Source organism: Oncorhynchus mykiss, chromosome 22 (assembly GCF_013265735.2).
Source record: "Oncorhynchus mykiss isolate Arlee chromosome 22, USDA_OmykA_1.1, whole genome shotgun sequence".
Lineage (NCBI taxonomy): Eukaryota > Metazoa > Chordata > Actinopteri > Salmoniformes > Salmonidae > Oncorhynchus > Oncorhynchus mykiss.
Genome location: NC_048586.1, coordinates 12,854,272 through 12,868,506, shown reverse-complemented (window position 1 = coordinate 12,868,506; position 14,235 = coordinate 12,854,272). Strand labels below are relative to the sequence as shown.

Sequence of the window (14,235 nt, the reverse complement as noted above, 5' to 3'; positions counted from 1 at the left end):
TTGGCCACCCACTCATTCCAGGGTTTTTCTTTATTCTTACTATTTTCTAAATTGTATAATAATACTGAAGACATCCAAACTATGAAATAGCATACATGGGATCATTAGTATCCAAATATATGTTAAACAAATCGAAGTATATATTTTAGATTATTCAAAGTAGCCACTCTTTGCCTTGATGACAGCTTTGCACACTCTTGGCATCCCTCTCAACCAGATTCATGAGGTAGTCACCTGGAATGCATTTCAATTAACAGGTGTGTCTTGTTAAAAGTGAATTTGTGGAATTCCTTTCCTTCTTAATGTGTTTGAGCCAATCAGTTGTGTTGTGACAAGTTACGGGTGGTATACAGAAGATAGCCCTATTTGGTAAAAGACCAAGTCCATATTATGGCAAGAACAGCTCAAATAAGCGAAGACAAACGACAGTCCATCATTACTTTAAGACATGAAGGTCAGTCAATCCGGAAAATGGAAAGAACTTTGAAAGTTTCTTCAAGTGAAGTCGCAAAAACCATCAAGCACTATGATGAAACCGGCTCTCATGAGGACCGCCACAGGAAAGGAAGACCCAGAGTTACCTCTGCTGCAGAGGATAAGTTCATTAGAGTTAGCAGCCTCAGAAATTGCTACCCAAATAAATGCTTCAGAGTTCAAGTAACAGACACATCTCAACATCAACTGTTCAGAGGAGACTGTGTGAATCAGGCCTTCGTGGTTGAATTGCTGCAAAGAAACCACTACTGAAGGACACCATTAAGAAGAAGACTTGCTTGGGCCAAGAAACACGAGCATTGCACATTAAACCGGTGGAAATCTGTCCTTTGGTCTGATGAGTCCAAATTTGAGATTAGGTCAATGGATGATCGCATGTGTAGTTCCCACCGTAAAGCATGGAGGTGTGATGGTGTGGGGGTGCTTTGCTGGTGACACTGATTTATTTAGAATTCAAGGCACACTTAACCAGAATGGCTACCACAGAATTCTGCAGTGATACGCCATCCCATCGGTTTGCACTTAGTGGGACTATCATTCATTTTTCAACATGACAATGACCCAGAACACACCTCCAGGCTATGTAAGGGCTATTTTACCAAGAAGGAGAGTGATGGAATCACCCGACCTAAACTCAATTGAGATGGTTTGAGATTAGTTGGACCGCAGAGTGAATGAAAAGCAGCCAACAAGTGCTCAGCATATGTGAGAACTCCTGCAAGACTGTTGGAAAAGCATTTCTCATGAAGGTGGTTGAGAATGCCAAGAATGTGCAAAGCTGTCATCAAGGCAAAGGGTGGCTACTGAAATCAAAATATTTTATATTCTTCTAACACTTGTTTGGTTACTACTTGATTCCATATCTGTTATTTCATAGTTTTTATTCTACAATGTAGAAAATAGTAAAAATCTAGAAACCCTGGAATGAGTAGGCGTCCACACTTTTGACTGGTACTGTACATGGATATTTCACTAGGCCTATAGGCTGCATTGTATGCCTCTTGGGTAAATCTGAGCAACAACAAAAACATTTCAGGCTATCCCGTTAAAACAACTAGAGACTACAGAATGTGCATGTTGTAATTACAATTTGAATCTTAATTGACGGATTTCTAACTGTCCTTTTTGTGAGGCGCAGCCAGGAAATAGTTCTGTCCAATGGCGAGTGGTGGGGTCGAGTACCCACTCTATATAAGCAAGCTGAAACAGAAGTTGTCAATAAATAGGCCAATGCACCCTGTGTTGTGCTTACTACAGATGGATGGACCTCCCAGGGCTACGGAGAGCTACTTAAGTGACAGCCCTTCACATTTCCCTCAACTGGGAAATGAAAAGTACCGCGCTACAGACACGCCCCCTTTATGAGAGTCACACAAGTGCACATATTTTTCTCTTTGTAAGAAAACCTTATAGCATAGGCTTCTACAATGTCTGAGCCATGTTTACATGTTGATTTCACACACATATTGCACTTTATTTTAGTGTTGTTGAGTAATCATGTGTTTTCATTTCAGAAAATATAAACAAAAATTAACTACAGTAACTTTTGACATTTTCCCGCTGTACCAAATCCGAACCGTAGCGCGACCCCAAAACCAGGTTCTGTGAACTTTTACACCCCTACTCAAGGTACCATCCATAGCCACCTTGTGACAGGATGGCATGTTATTAATGTGATTCCTGTTTGTCTTTATTCTACCTGTTCACTGCGACAGTTGTGAATTTGTGCCTGGGTTGTTCTGGGAATCCCATGTTGCTATGTGTTTTAAGGGCATAGAAACAATATTAAAGGTGGGAGAGGAAGGAGCATCTATCAGATTAAGAATATCAACAAGACCCCAGCCCACCTTTCTTTTCTATGGCCTTGCTGGAAGAGTGTAGTGGCATGGTGTCGTGAGATGGGCGTGCTCCAAACTACATGTCAGACAGTGCTGGTCACTGCCAATGGCATGCCTTCTTTTTCCAGCAAATTCTGTGACCGTTGGTCCATTGGCATGTATGAAGACTGACTGCTGCAAGATGTTGTGTGTTTCCCTATACTGTAACTAAAGCGGTAATCCCCATTCAAAATAAATGAAGGAATTCATGGGGAAACAGGGTAGCTCGTCAGTTTAAACGGTTAAATTTGAACATTTTCAATCACAAGTATGGTGCAGATAATCAACCTCAAGTTTGTCCAGTCAAGACATCTTCAAAACGAAGCCCATCGTGCATGTTGGTTTTTATGTAAATGTTAAACGCATTAGTTTGTCCTTTTTATGATTCTTATAGAATCTGAAATCAAGAATAGTGTCATGTTCTCTGAGACCTTCTCATTATTTGACTTCCTCTTTGTCATGAAAGGTGCTTTGCTCCAACTGTTGCTGATTGGACCCCTGAGTCTTATAGAAGAACTGAATCTCGTGTGTGATTTATTTGAAGGTCTGTTTATTGATGTATTTGTTCTCTGAGCTGAAAACTCCCCTGTCGAACAAATACCTCCTAGAGGTTTTTCATTGTAAATACAACAACATTTTGTCAAAGTTAAAAAAAAAGTGGAAATGATCAGCATCACTTAAGTTGATAAAAGTGACATAAGATATATTCAACAAATAACCATAATGTATATCAGCTAAAGCCTCAAAACCGAAGCCAATACAAATGTGAATTTCCTATGCTTTGTTATTATAACCAGCTACAAACAGCTCTTTGTATTACATGCCTGTACAGTTGAAGTCAGAAGTTTATGTACACCTTAGCCAAATGCATTTAAACTCAATTGAGATGTACAAACTATGGCCACGCTGTCAATGAAGCATGCCAATGTTGAAAGTTTTATAATTTTAAGCTTGGAAAAGACGCCCTTAAACCCAGACTTGGGACCACACAGCCACTTCACTGAATAGCAGGCTAGTGATTGCTTTGCAATGCTTGCAGTTAGGATTTGCCAGTAGATTGTCGACTTGATTCATAATGATGACTGCTAGCTAAGATTTTGAAAGTATGTTGATGACATGATCCGTCCAATCAAAGCTACTTTAGATGAAATTACGTCAGATCACATATCTGTGGCCAATGACCTCGAACCTTCTTGGATGGGCACTTCAAATGTAACTCGATGGCAGCACCCAAGGGGCTTGAATTTTAGAGTTTTACCCTACCCTGACTACACAGCTTGCAAAAATACATTTAGAAATCTATGTTATTAATTTATTGCACCCACACTGCTCGTGCTCGTCAACGAGCGTCTGCGTTGCCAAGGGCTAAAATAGAAGTCCTTTCTATTTTTACCGATTTTTACCCAACTCCCATACGGACTCAGGAGAGACGCATCCTCCTGGAAGGAGGAGAGATCACTAGAAATGATTCGGTTGACCGTTATATGTGTGGATTAATTGTCGGAGTAGGGGACGTTGTGCATTTCGGGTAAAATAACAACTCAATGTTTATATCCCAGGACAAATTTGCTAGCAACAGCAAGCTAGCTAAATAGGACAAATGAGCTAGCAAGCTAACTAGCTAAATTGCGATACATGTTTAATGCTTTTCGACCTGTCCCCAAATTAATGTCATTGGTTCAGAGTTTGTTTTGATATTTTAACCTGCGTGTCGTGATCACGTTTGGTGTAGTGTTGTACATTTCATGTATTGTTTAGAGTTTTGTCGTGCCTTCGCTGGCATGCATATAAAATAACATGTTTGCCTCACCAAGATTGACATGCTAAAATTGCCACTGAAAGTAGTCCTGGTGAATAGTATGCACAAAACAATGGTTGTCTTCATTTATATCTTTGGTCATGCTGTACAATACTGAACATGCTGTATTATTGCATCCAAATTGAGTTTAATTCATATTAAAGTATTTAACTCACCTCATACGTCTTGCCTAAGTGTTTGATTGCATACTGATTAATTGATGTGTAACATGCTGTAACATGCTGTGAACTTGACCTCTGTTACATTTGTGATTTCACTTTTTTGTTCTTTGAAAAAAAAATTGTATCGGTCACGTGCTGCTTCTTCCAGACAGTGACTAACTTTTAGCACTGTAATTTTGATTTCCTGTGTGTGTGGTTGGTTTCTACATTGACTTATACTGGCGCGGAAAGGTACGATCGTGAACACACGCTTCCACGTGTGTAGGGTATAATGAGAACAACGCAATGCCGCGCATCCTTGTCGCCGTGACTGAAGAAGGGTCGACGTGGAAATAGAGGGGAGGGAAGCGATCGAGACCGGGGATTAAGATATGAAATTACGCCTATTTGCATGGCCAGTTTTTCTCCTTGCATACACCGGTAAATATTTTGATTCAAAATGAAAGCGAAACGACAGACCGCTCCACTCGGTTTATTTTTGCAATGATTGAGCGGTGAATAGACATTTTGATTCAAATAAATCCCACCTAAAGAAGTGTTACAAATTAATCTAAAAGCTTGCAATATTAATCGTGTATAGTCATTGTGTATTCTCTGAACTGTACCAATCTTTGCAGATTTAGGATGAGCTGCCACACGGGTTTAAAAATTATGTACATAACATAATAAAACAGGCTGAAGATGTATTGGTTTCCTTTTCTTTCTCAACATCCTGTGCTACATGTCAGTAAACTGTCTCGTCTAGGCATGGGTGTGTTATGAGTGGTTCATATCTTAACCACATTAATTCGAATTCTATTCATTTCACACTCCTTCTACAACAGCTTTATCATGTCTTAGAGTGATACTGCTCCAGCAGACTAAAACGTCTCAGTAGGCCTAGATGTTGGTGTAATGTCGTCATTGTCCTCCACCTCTGCTATGATGTTACTATAACATCAACACTGCTGTGATACTAAAGAACATCTGAATTCTGACATAATTCTGGCGTTTCCCTCAGTGTTTGCTGCGCTGCCTAGACCTTATAATGTGAGGATGGATGCAGTGAACACTCGATACATCATGAAATGGGACTGGAATCACTCCATGGCCAATCACAACATCACGTTCACCGCTCAATTCACATTGTGAGTACCAAGAGCCTTTCTTAATCCAGGACAATAAAAGGTACATATTCAGTAAAAAATATGTTTACTCTGTTTTAAGCATGCTGTCTGGTACTTGAATGAACCTCACCAACAAGCTAGCCATTTTTCCTCTCTTGTCTCCTCATAGTTCTCATAAACAGTCGGACGAGAGGTCCTACACAGGGATGTGTATCGGGATAACTGAGGAGAGGTGTGACTTCTCTAGGGAGCTGGCCTACATGGGGTCATACATACTGAGAGTGAGGGCCGAGGGCAGGGGTCAGATGTCAGACTGGTACAGGCTGGAGTTCGTTCCTGATGAACATGGTGAGGCCAACAACATCTGTAACTGGACATGCACACTTTGTGGCTGTGTGCAAGCTTTTGTTTCAGCCCAACTCCAACACATTTTTTGTCATTTAGCAGAGGCTCTTAACCAGGCAAACTTAGTGGTAGGTGCATACATTTTCATACATTTTTCATACTGGTCCACTGTGGGAATCGAACCTACAGCCATGGCGTTGCAAGTGCCATGCTCTAACAACTGACCTACACAGGATTCATAAAACACACCTGATTTCAAATAACTGGTCTAAAATGTGAGTTTGTTGATCATTTGAATCATGTCTGTAAAGTGGAACAATGCTAGCTTACAGACTTAAAAACAGCATGTGCTCAAGTGCCATATGTCATTGCAGTTGAGGCTGTGATGTAGCCATTGACAACACTGTTTGTTCCTGTGTTACAGCGGACCTAGGCCCCCCATCCCATGTGGCGTTCGATCCAGGGGACACCATGTTAACAGTGAGCTTCAGGGAGCCAATGACGGAGCAGAACACCCCCATGAGATCTGTGTTAGACATGTTCTTCAGTCTGCAGTATTGGGAGAAGCATTCACCCAGCAAGGTCAGGACTCACTTCAACAGCTAGGCTTTTATGGTTAAGTAGTAGTGATGATTCACAAGTAGAGTGGTGGTAGGAGTTTTGTTAAGATGGGAATAAACGGCAGACTGCCGTGAACAGCTCTTTCGGAAGCACCTGCGGAGGGCCAGACAAATGTCATGTCATCTCATGTGCACAAGCAAATAGCGCCACTCCACTGCCCTTTCTCGTAACATAATATCCTCCAAACCAATTATAAAACAAACTGTGCTGTCCTTTCTTTGAAGTCTAGCAGCTGGATATGCTGTGATAAGAGACCGGGGGGTGGGGTGTAACATGTCCTCTGTCTAAAAGGGACACGCTGCATTGCCTTTTCAAATGTTGCCACATCAAACAAGTTTTTGGTGTATTTGAAGCCTGCAAAGATGAAGAAAAGGTTTCCATTTCTTCTTTGTTCACTCTTCAATGCCTATCCTCAAGTGACTCACTTGTGTTATTGTCCCCTGTTGTGTGGTTGGGCCATGTGACATAGAAAAGAAGGGCAGGAAACAGGACGTGAAGGCGCTTTGGTGGTTTTCTCTCATAATCCATCTGTTACTTACATACTGTCGTGTCTTTACTATGGATTACATTATATTTGACATGCTATTTTATCAAATCAATTCTCTGTAATTTATATTACCTGAATAAACATATAATGTACAGTTCCTTGCGAAAGTATTCGGCCCCCTTGAACTTTGCAACCTTTTGCCACATTTCAGGCTTCAAACATAAAGATATAAAACTGTATTTTTTTGTGAAGAATCAACAACAAGTGGGACACAATCATGAAGTGGAACGACATTTATTGGATATTTCAAACTTTTTTAACAAATCAAAAACTGAAACATTGGGCGTGCAAAATTATTCAGCCCCTTTACTTTCAGTGCAGCAAACTCTCTCCAGAAGTTCAGTGAGGATCTCTGAATGATCCAATGTTGACCTAAATGACTAATGATGATAACTACAATCCACCTGTGTGTAATCAAGTCTCCGTATAAATGCACCTGCACTGTGATAGTCTCAGAGGTCCGTTAAAAGCGCAGAGAGCATCATGAAGAACAAGGAACACACCAGGCAGGTCCGAGATACTGTTGTGAAGAAGTTTAAAGCCGGATTTGGATACAAAAAGATTTCCCAAGCTTTAAACATCCCAAGGAGCACTGTGCAAGCAATAATATTGAAATGGAAGGAGTATCAGACCACTGCAAATCTACCAAGACCTGGCCGTCCCTCTAAACTTTCAGCTCATACAAGGAGAAGACTGATCAGAGATGCAGCCAAGAGGCCCATGATCACTCTGGATGAACTGCAGAGATCTACAGCTGAGTTGGGAGACTCTGTCCATAGGACAACAATCAGTCGTATATTGCACAAATCTGGCCTTTATGGAAGAGTGGCAAGAAGAAAGCTATTTCTTAAAGATATCCATAAAAAGTGTCATTTAAAGTTTGCCACGAGCCACCTGGGAGACACACCAAACATGTGGAAGAAGGTGCTCTGGTCAGATGAAACCAAAATTGAACTTTTTGGCAACAATGCAAAACGTTATGTTTGGCGTAAAAGCAACGCAACTGAACACACCATCCCCACTGTCAAACATGGTGGTGGCAGCATCATGGTTTGGGCCTGCTTTTCTTCAGCAGGGACAGGGAAGATGGTTAAAATTGATGGGAAGATGGATGGAGCCAAATACAGGACCATTCTGGAAGAAAACCTGATGGAGTCTGCAAAAGACCTGAGACTGGGACGGAGATTTGTCTTCCAACAAGACAATTATCCAAAACATAAAGCAAAATCTACAATGGAATGGTTCAAAAATAAACATATCCAGGTGTTAGAATGGCCAAGTCAAAGTCCAGACCTGAATCCAATCGAGAATCTGTGGAAAGAACTGAAAACTGCTGTTCACAAATGCTCTCCATCCAACCTCACTGAGCTCGAGCTGTTTTGCAAGGAGGAATGGGAAAAAATGTCAGTCTCTCGATGTGCAAAACTGATAGAGACATACCCCAAGTGACTTACAGCTGTAATCGCAGCAAAAGGTGGCGCTACAAAGTATTAACTTAAGGGGGCTGAATAATTTAGCACGCCCAATTTGTCAGTTTTTAATTTGTTAAAAAAGTTTTAAATATCCAATAAATGTCGTTCCACTTCATGATTGTGTCCCACTTGTTGTTGATTCTTCACAAAAAAATACAGTTTTATATCTTTGTTTGAAGCCTGAAATGTGGCAAAAGGTCGCAAAGTTCAAGGGGGCCGAATACTTTCGCAAGGCACTGTAAATGTAATTAACTAGGAAGTCGGGGGCCCCACGGTAGAATGTTTATAGAGCTGTTATCTTTCGAATAAACTCTTAAAGACCTGTTAATCTTTTATATCAATAGCAGTCAATTATTAATCGTCACCTTATTCAGTCTCATCTGAACGTTGTAAAATTCTTGGTTATCTTCACGAACCCTGGCTAACAAGTTGAATCAGCAATACAAAATTTGGTTGAATTGTTTATTTACTAAATACCTAAATAATCACACAGGATGGATCATACATTGATTACTAATTATATCATAAAAGAAAACGTCCCTAGCGGACAAAACTGATATGACGGCTGGTTGCACAAAGAAAGGGGGTTGGGTTTGAATGAAAGCGCGGGAAGACTGAGGAACAAAAGGATTGTGTCTCTATCGGACCTTATGAAGCTATGCTATCGTAAATACAGAATCTTATGCATTCTAAATAACCTCCCATTTGAAAAAGGAAAATGCAAGAAATATATTTACTCTAGGCTGCGCTTCGATAGATTGTTAGAAGATGGAAGCCTGAGTTGCCCAGCAGAGATGTCCCATCTCCTTTGAAGAATATTTCTGGTTGTAGGGCGGATACGTTGTCGTCTGTCGTCGTGTGGTTGAACAGTTACATTGTAGTACACTGTCTTTCTGAAGAGATTGTCTGTCCTTTCCTAGTCCACGCACATTTACAGCTGCTGCTGCTAACTCGACTTCTAGGATGTAGAATTTCTTTAGTGAATAAGAGTTCAAAGTTGATACCAAGTTGCCATACTCAGCTCGTGTTGTATTCTGGCTGGTATAGTTAATGTATCCTTCCAGCGTGGCGAATGTCACCTCCACGTTGAAATTAGCCCTTTTGAATGTGTGGACACCAGTCCTCACTTCATCGGGAACTAAAGTCAATTTCATTAGGTTGTAGTCGTTCAACCATTTGCAACCACAGCTCCCGCTGGGGTTTGCTTAGTCTGCCATGAATTGGGTCACGGGGCCTCTTATAGAAATGTAGAAAAGGTGTTGGTTCATAATTTCCAACCATTGCCTATTAACTTGGGCGTGGCCACTGAGTGAGCATATTTTACTGATGAAAACAATTCATTTTAAAAAGGTTAACATCACATTACATCATTTCGCAAATAGTTACATCTTTACTCATTCATTTTATACAATAATTAGATGCACACCCTATAATTGAGAAATGTACACATTCAGAGATATAGTTGTGTGTTTCCTGTCCTTCATGAGGTCCCCAAATGAAACACACTCGTCATAACTGTCCCTTAAGTGTCCACGGACCCTTCCCACATTCTCAAAAGTGGACATATTGTTTAATTCTCCCATTTTGGAGATTTAGGTGTTTGGCCAAGTCTCTGTTCTGGGAGACTCTCTCCCTCGTAATGGCATGGTAGTTTCTACCCGGTATTTATGACCTGAGGTAATAAACCTGGGTTAGGAGAGCGAGTGAGAGGGGGGGGCTATGATCTACACCCAGAAAGGTCCACGTCATGACTGTTGGAATTGGCTAAACTTTGAACATTGAGATATTAAATAAATGATAAATCAGAAGCATAGAATATAAGGAGTGAAAGAGACTGGGTTTTATGTTATGTTTATAATCAATCTTCAGGTTGTTTTTAGTCATAATAAGCAATAATATGTCAACCAGACAAAAGCTTTGTCAATATAAAAGGAAAACAAGAAAGGCGCACTCTTGGTTGCACGCATTAAAAACCTCTGGGACACTGCAGTGTCCACTCATTCAGAGTGGTCTTACTCCCTCATTTTTCAGAATACAAGCCTGAAACAATTTCTAAAGACTGTTGACATCTATTGGAAGCCATATGAAGTGCAATGTGAGTCCTAAATCAATGGAATCTGTATAGACAGTCAATAGAAAACTACAAACATAAAAAAATCCACTTCCTGGGTGGATTTTTCTCAGGTTTTCGCCTGCCATATCAGTTATGTTATACTCAGACATAATTTTAACAGTTTTGGAAACTTTAGAGTGTTTTCTATCTAAATCTACCATATATGCATATCCTAGCTTCTGGGCCTGAGTAACAGGCAGTTTAGTTTGGGCCCGCTTTTCATCCGGATGTCAAAATACTGCCCCCTACCCTAGAGAAGTTCAACAATTGGAGGTGTACCTGTGGATGTATTTCAAGGCCTACCTTCAAATTCAGTGCCTCTTTGCTTCACATCATGGGAAAATCAAAATAAATCAGCCAAGACCTCAGTATAAAGATTGTAGACCTCCACAAGTCTGGTTCATCCTTGGGAGCAATTTCCAAATGCCTGAAGGTACCACGTTCATCTGTACAAACAATAGTACGGCAAATTATTAACACCATGGGACCACTCAGCCGTCATACAGCTCAGGAAGGAGACGTGTTGTCTCCTAGAGATTAACATACTTTGGTGCAAAAAGTGCAAATCATTCCCAGAACAATAGCAAAGGACCTTGTGAAGATGCTGGAGGAAACAGGTACAAAGTATCGATATCCACAGTAAAACGAGGCCTATATCGACATAACCTGAAAGGCCGCTCAACAATGAAGAAACCACTGCTTCAAAACCACCATAAAAAAGTCAGATTTGCATGGGGACAAAGATCATACTTTTTGGAGAAATGTCCTTTGGTCTGATGAAACAAAAATAGAACTGTTTGGCCATAATGACCCTCGTTATATTTGGAGGAAAAAGGGGGAGTCTTGCAAGCCGAAGAACACCATCCGAACCGTGAAGCACGGGGGTGGCAGCATTATGTTGTGGGGGTGCTTTGCTGCAGGAGGGACTGGTGCACTTCACAAAATAGATGGCATCATTAGAGAGGAAAAGGATGTGGATATATTGAAGCAACATCTCTAGACATCAGTCAGTAAGTTAAAGACCCAAGCATACTTCCAAAGTTGTGTCAAAATGGCTTAAGGACAACAAAGTCATTTTTGACATTTTTGTTGTTGTTGAGATATCTGAAAAAAGTAGAGCTCACTGCTTTATCAATCAATGTCACACCTTTTTGTTTTTTCAAAATGCTCAACTCAAGTACTATTTATATGTCTTACTGTGTGCTTTTGTCTACATCATACAGAAACAAGAGAAAGTGTTTGACTCCACAGAGGGAACATTGTTCCCGCTGAAGCCCTGGACAGAGTACTGCCTGCAGGTCAATGCATTCAGCAAATTGTACAATAAGACCAGCCCGTACACACAGCAACAGTGTGTGAGGACCCTGGGTAAAATTGAGAACCATTTACACACCATTACATTTAAATACACATTGTCCCTGAAAAAGGGATCTTTCAGATTTGAGCTTAACATCTATATTGACGCCTGCTCTGTTTGTCCCTTTAAGGATATTCTCCGTTGTGGAAGGTGTTGCTGGCTCTGCTGGGCTGTGTAGCTCTGATGACGACAGTGCCTGTCTACAGATGCCACAAAAAGAGAAAAAGTTTGGTCTCAAAGCACACATTTCCCAGCAGTATACTGCATAACACACAGGATACAATATCCCTTCTCCTCCTGCCTCAGGAGGAGAGCTGTGTGGCCACAGTTGTGGTGGCTGTACAGGTAGAGCAGACAAGCCAGGGTCAACAGCAACAGGTCAAGGGTCAGGGAGATGTTGAGGCGGAGCAGGACAGTGGCTCCTCCTCCATCCAGAGAGGACAAGGCAGCTCCAGTCAGGACTCTGGGATCTACTCAGGAGAAGACAGTGGAAAGAAGAGCGCAGGATCAACAACAACAAGTCAACCTAAAGAGACACACTGAGAAGAAAAAAAATGGATCCCCATAGCAAACTGCTGTAGAGCAATTAGTGGAATTTTGGGGAGCAGATTGGATTCACTGTCAAGAGGAGAGCTCTTGGGGAAATTCTCTTTTAGTCAAATTACTTTTTAAGACTTTTTTAGACTAGCTATAAGACCCGATGCATTTCTCTAGTTGAGTTTATTGAGTTGCCTGGGAATAATGGCCAATAATGCAGGTTATGGAATGTACTGTATATGTTATTATTTTTATGTTATTCCCATGCAATAGGAGATATGAAATATATTTTGCTCAGATAATTCACAGGCCATTTAGAGTTCCTCTGTCCAGTGTTCTTTTGCCCATCTTAAACTTTTATTTTTATTGGCCTGTGTGAGATATGGCTTTTTCTTTGCAACTCTGCCTAGATGGCCAGCATCCCGGAGTCGCCTCTTCACTGTTGACGTTGAGACTGAAGTTTTGCGAGTACTATTTAATGAAGCTGCCAGTTGAGGACTTGTGAGGTGTCTGTTTCTCAAACTAGATACTCTAATGTACTTGTCCTCTTGCTCAGTTGTGCACCGGGGCCTCCCACTCCTCTTTCTATTCTGGTTAGAGCCAGTTTGCACTGTTCTGTGAATGGAGTAGTACACAGCGTTGTACGAGATATTCAGTTTCTTGGCAATTTCTCGCATGGAATAGCTTTCATTTCTCAGAACAAGAATAGACTGACGAGTTTCAGAAGAAAGTACTTTGTTTCTGGCCATTTTGAGCCTGTAATCGATCCCACAAATGCTGATGCTCCAGATACTCAACTATTCTAAAGAAGGCACATTTTATTGCTTCTTTAAGCAGGACTACATTTCTCAGCTATTCTAACATAATTGCAAAAGGGTTTTCTAATGATCAATTAGCATTTTAAAATGATAAACTTGGATTAGCTAACACAATGTGCCATGGGAACTCAGGAGTGATGGTTGCTGATAATGGGCCTCTGTACGCCTACGTAGATATTCCATTCAAAATCAGTTTCCATCTACAATAGTAATTTGCAACATTAACAATGTCTACACTGAATTTCGGATCGATTTTATGTTATTTGAACCCCTCTGGGATATGTGGAACGATAGCGTCCCACCTCGCCAACAGCCAGGGAAAGTGCAGGGCCCCAAATTCAAAACAACAAAACCTCATAATTAAAATTCCTCAAGCATACATGTATTTTACACCATTTTAAAGATAAAATTCTCGTTAATCGAGCCACAGTGTCTGATTTCAAAAAGGCTTTACAGCGAAAGCACCACAAACTATTGTTAGGTCACCACCAAGTCACAGAAAAACACAGCCATTTTTCCAGCCAAAGAGAGGAGTCACAAAAAGCACAAATAGAGATAAAATGAATCACTAACCGTTGATTGTGCAGAGAGCCACATCAATTTACAGAAATACTCATCATAAATGTTGATGAAAATACAAGTGTTATACATGGAATTAGAGATGTACTTCTCCTTAATGCAACCGCTGTGTCAGATTTTTTTTTTTACGTTACGGAAAAAGCAAACCATGCAATAATCTGAGTACAGCGTTCAGACAACAAAGCAGCCAAAAAGATATCCGCCATATTGTGTAGTCAACATTAGTCAGAAATAGCATTAAATATTAACTTACCTTTGATGATCTTCATCAGAATGCACTCACAGGAATCCCAGTTCCACAATAAATGTTTGATGAAGTTCATCATTTATTTCCAAATAGCTTTTTTTATTAGGGCGTTTGGTAAACAAATCCAAACGCGCGTTCAGG

The 14,235-nt window shown here is 40.7% G+C and overlaps 1 protein-coding gene across 1 annotated transcript; it reads left to right on the top strand.

The window, feature by feature from the left end:
• Positions 1-1,271: 1,271 nt before the first annotated feature.
• On the top strand, positions 1,272-12,877 carry LOC110501422 (interferon alpha/beta receptor 1a-like). Its single transcript, XM_021578981.2, has 6 exons — positions 1,272-4,772; positions 5,353-5,479; positions 5,628-5,806; positions 6,228-6,385; positions 11,780-11,924; positions 12,044-12,877. The coding sequence occupies exons 1-6, from the start codon at positions 4,724-4,726 to the stop codon at positions 12,454-12,456; spliced, it is 1,071 nt and encodes a 356-aa protein (XP_021434656.2). The 5' UTR covers positions 1,272-4,723; the 3' UTR covers positions 12,457-12,877.
• Positions 12,878-14,235: the final 1,358 nt, after the last annotated feature.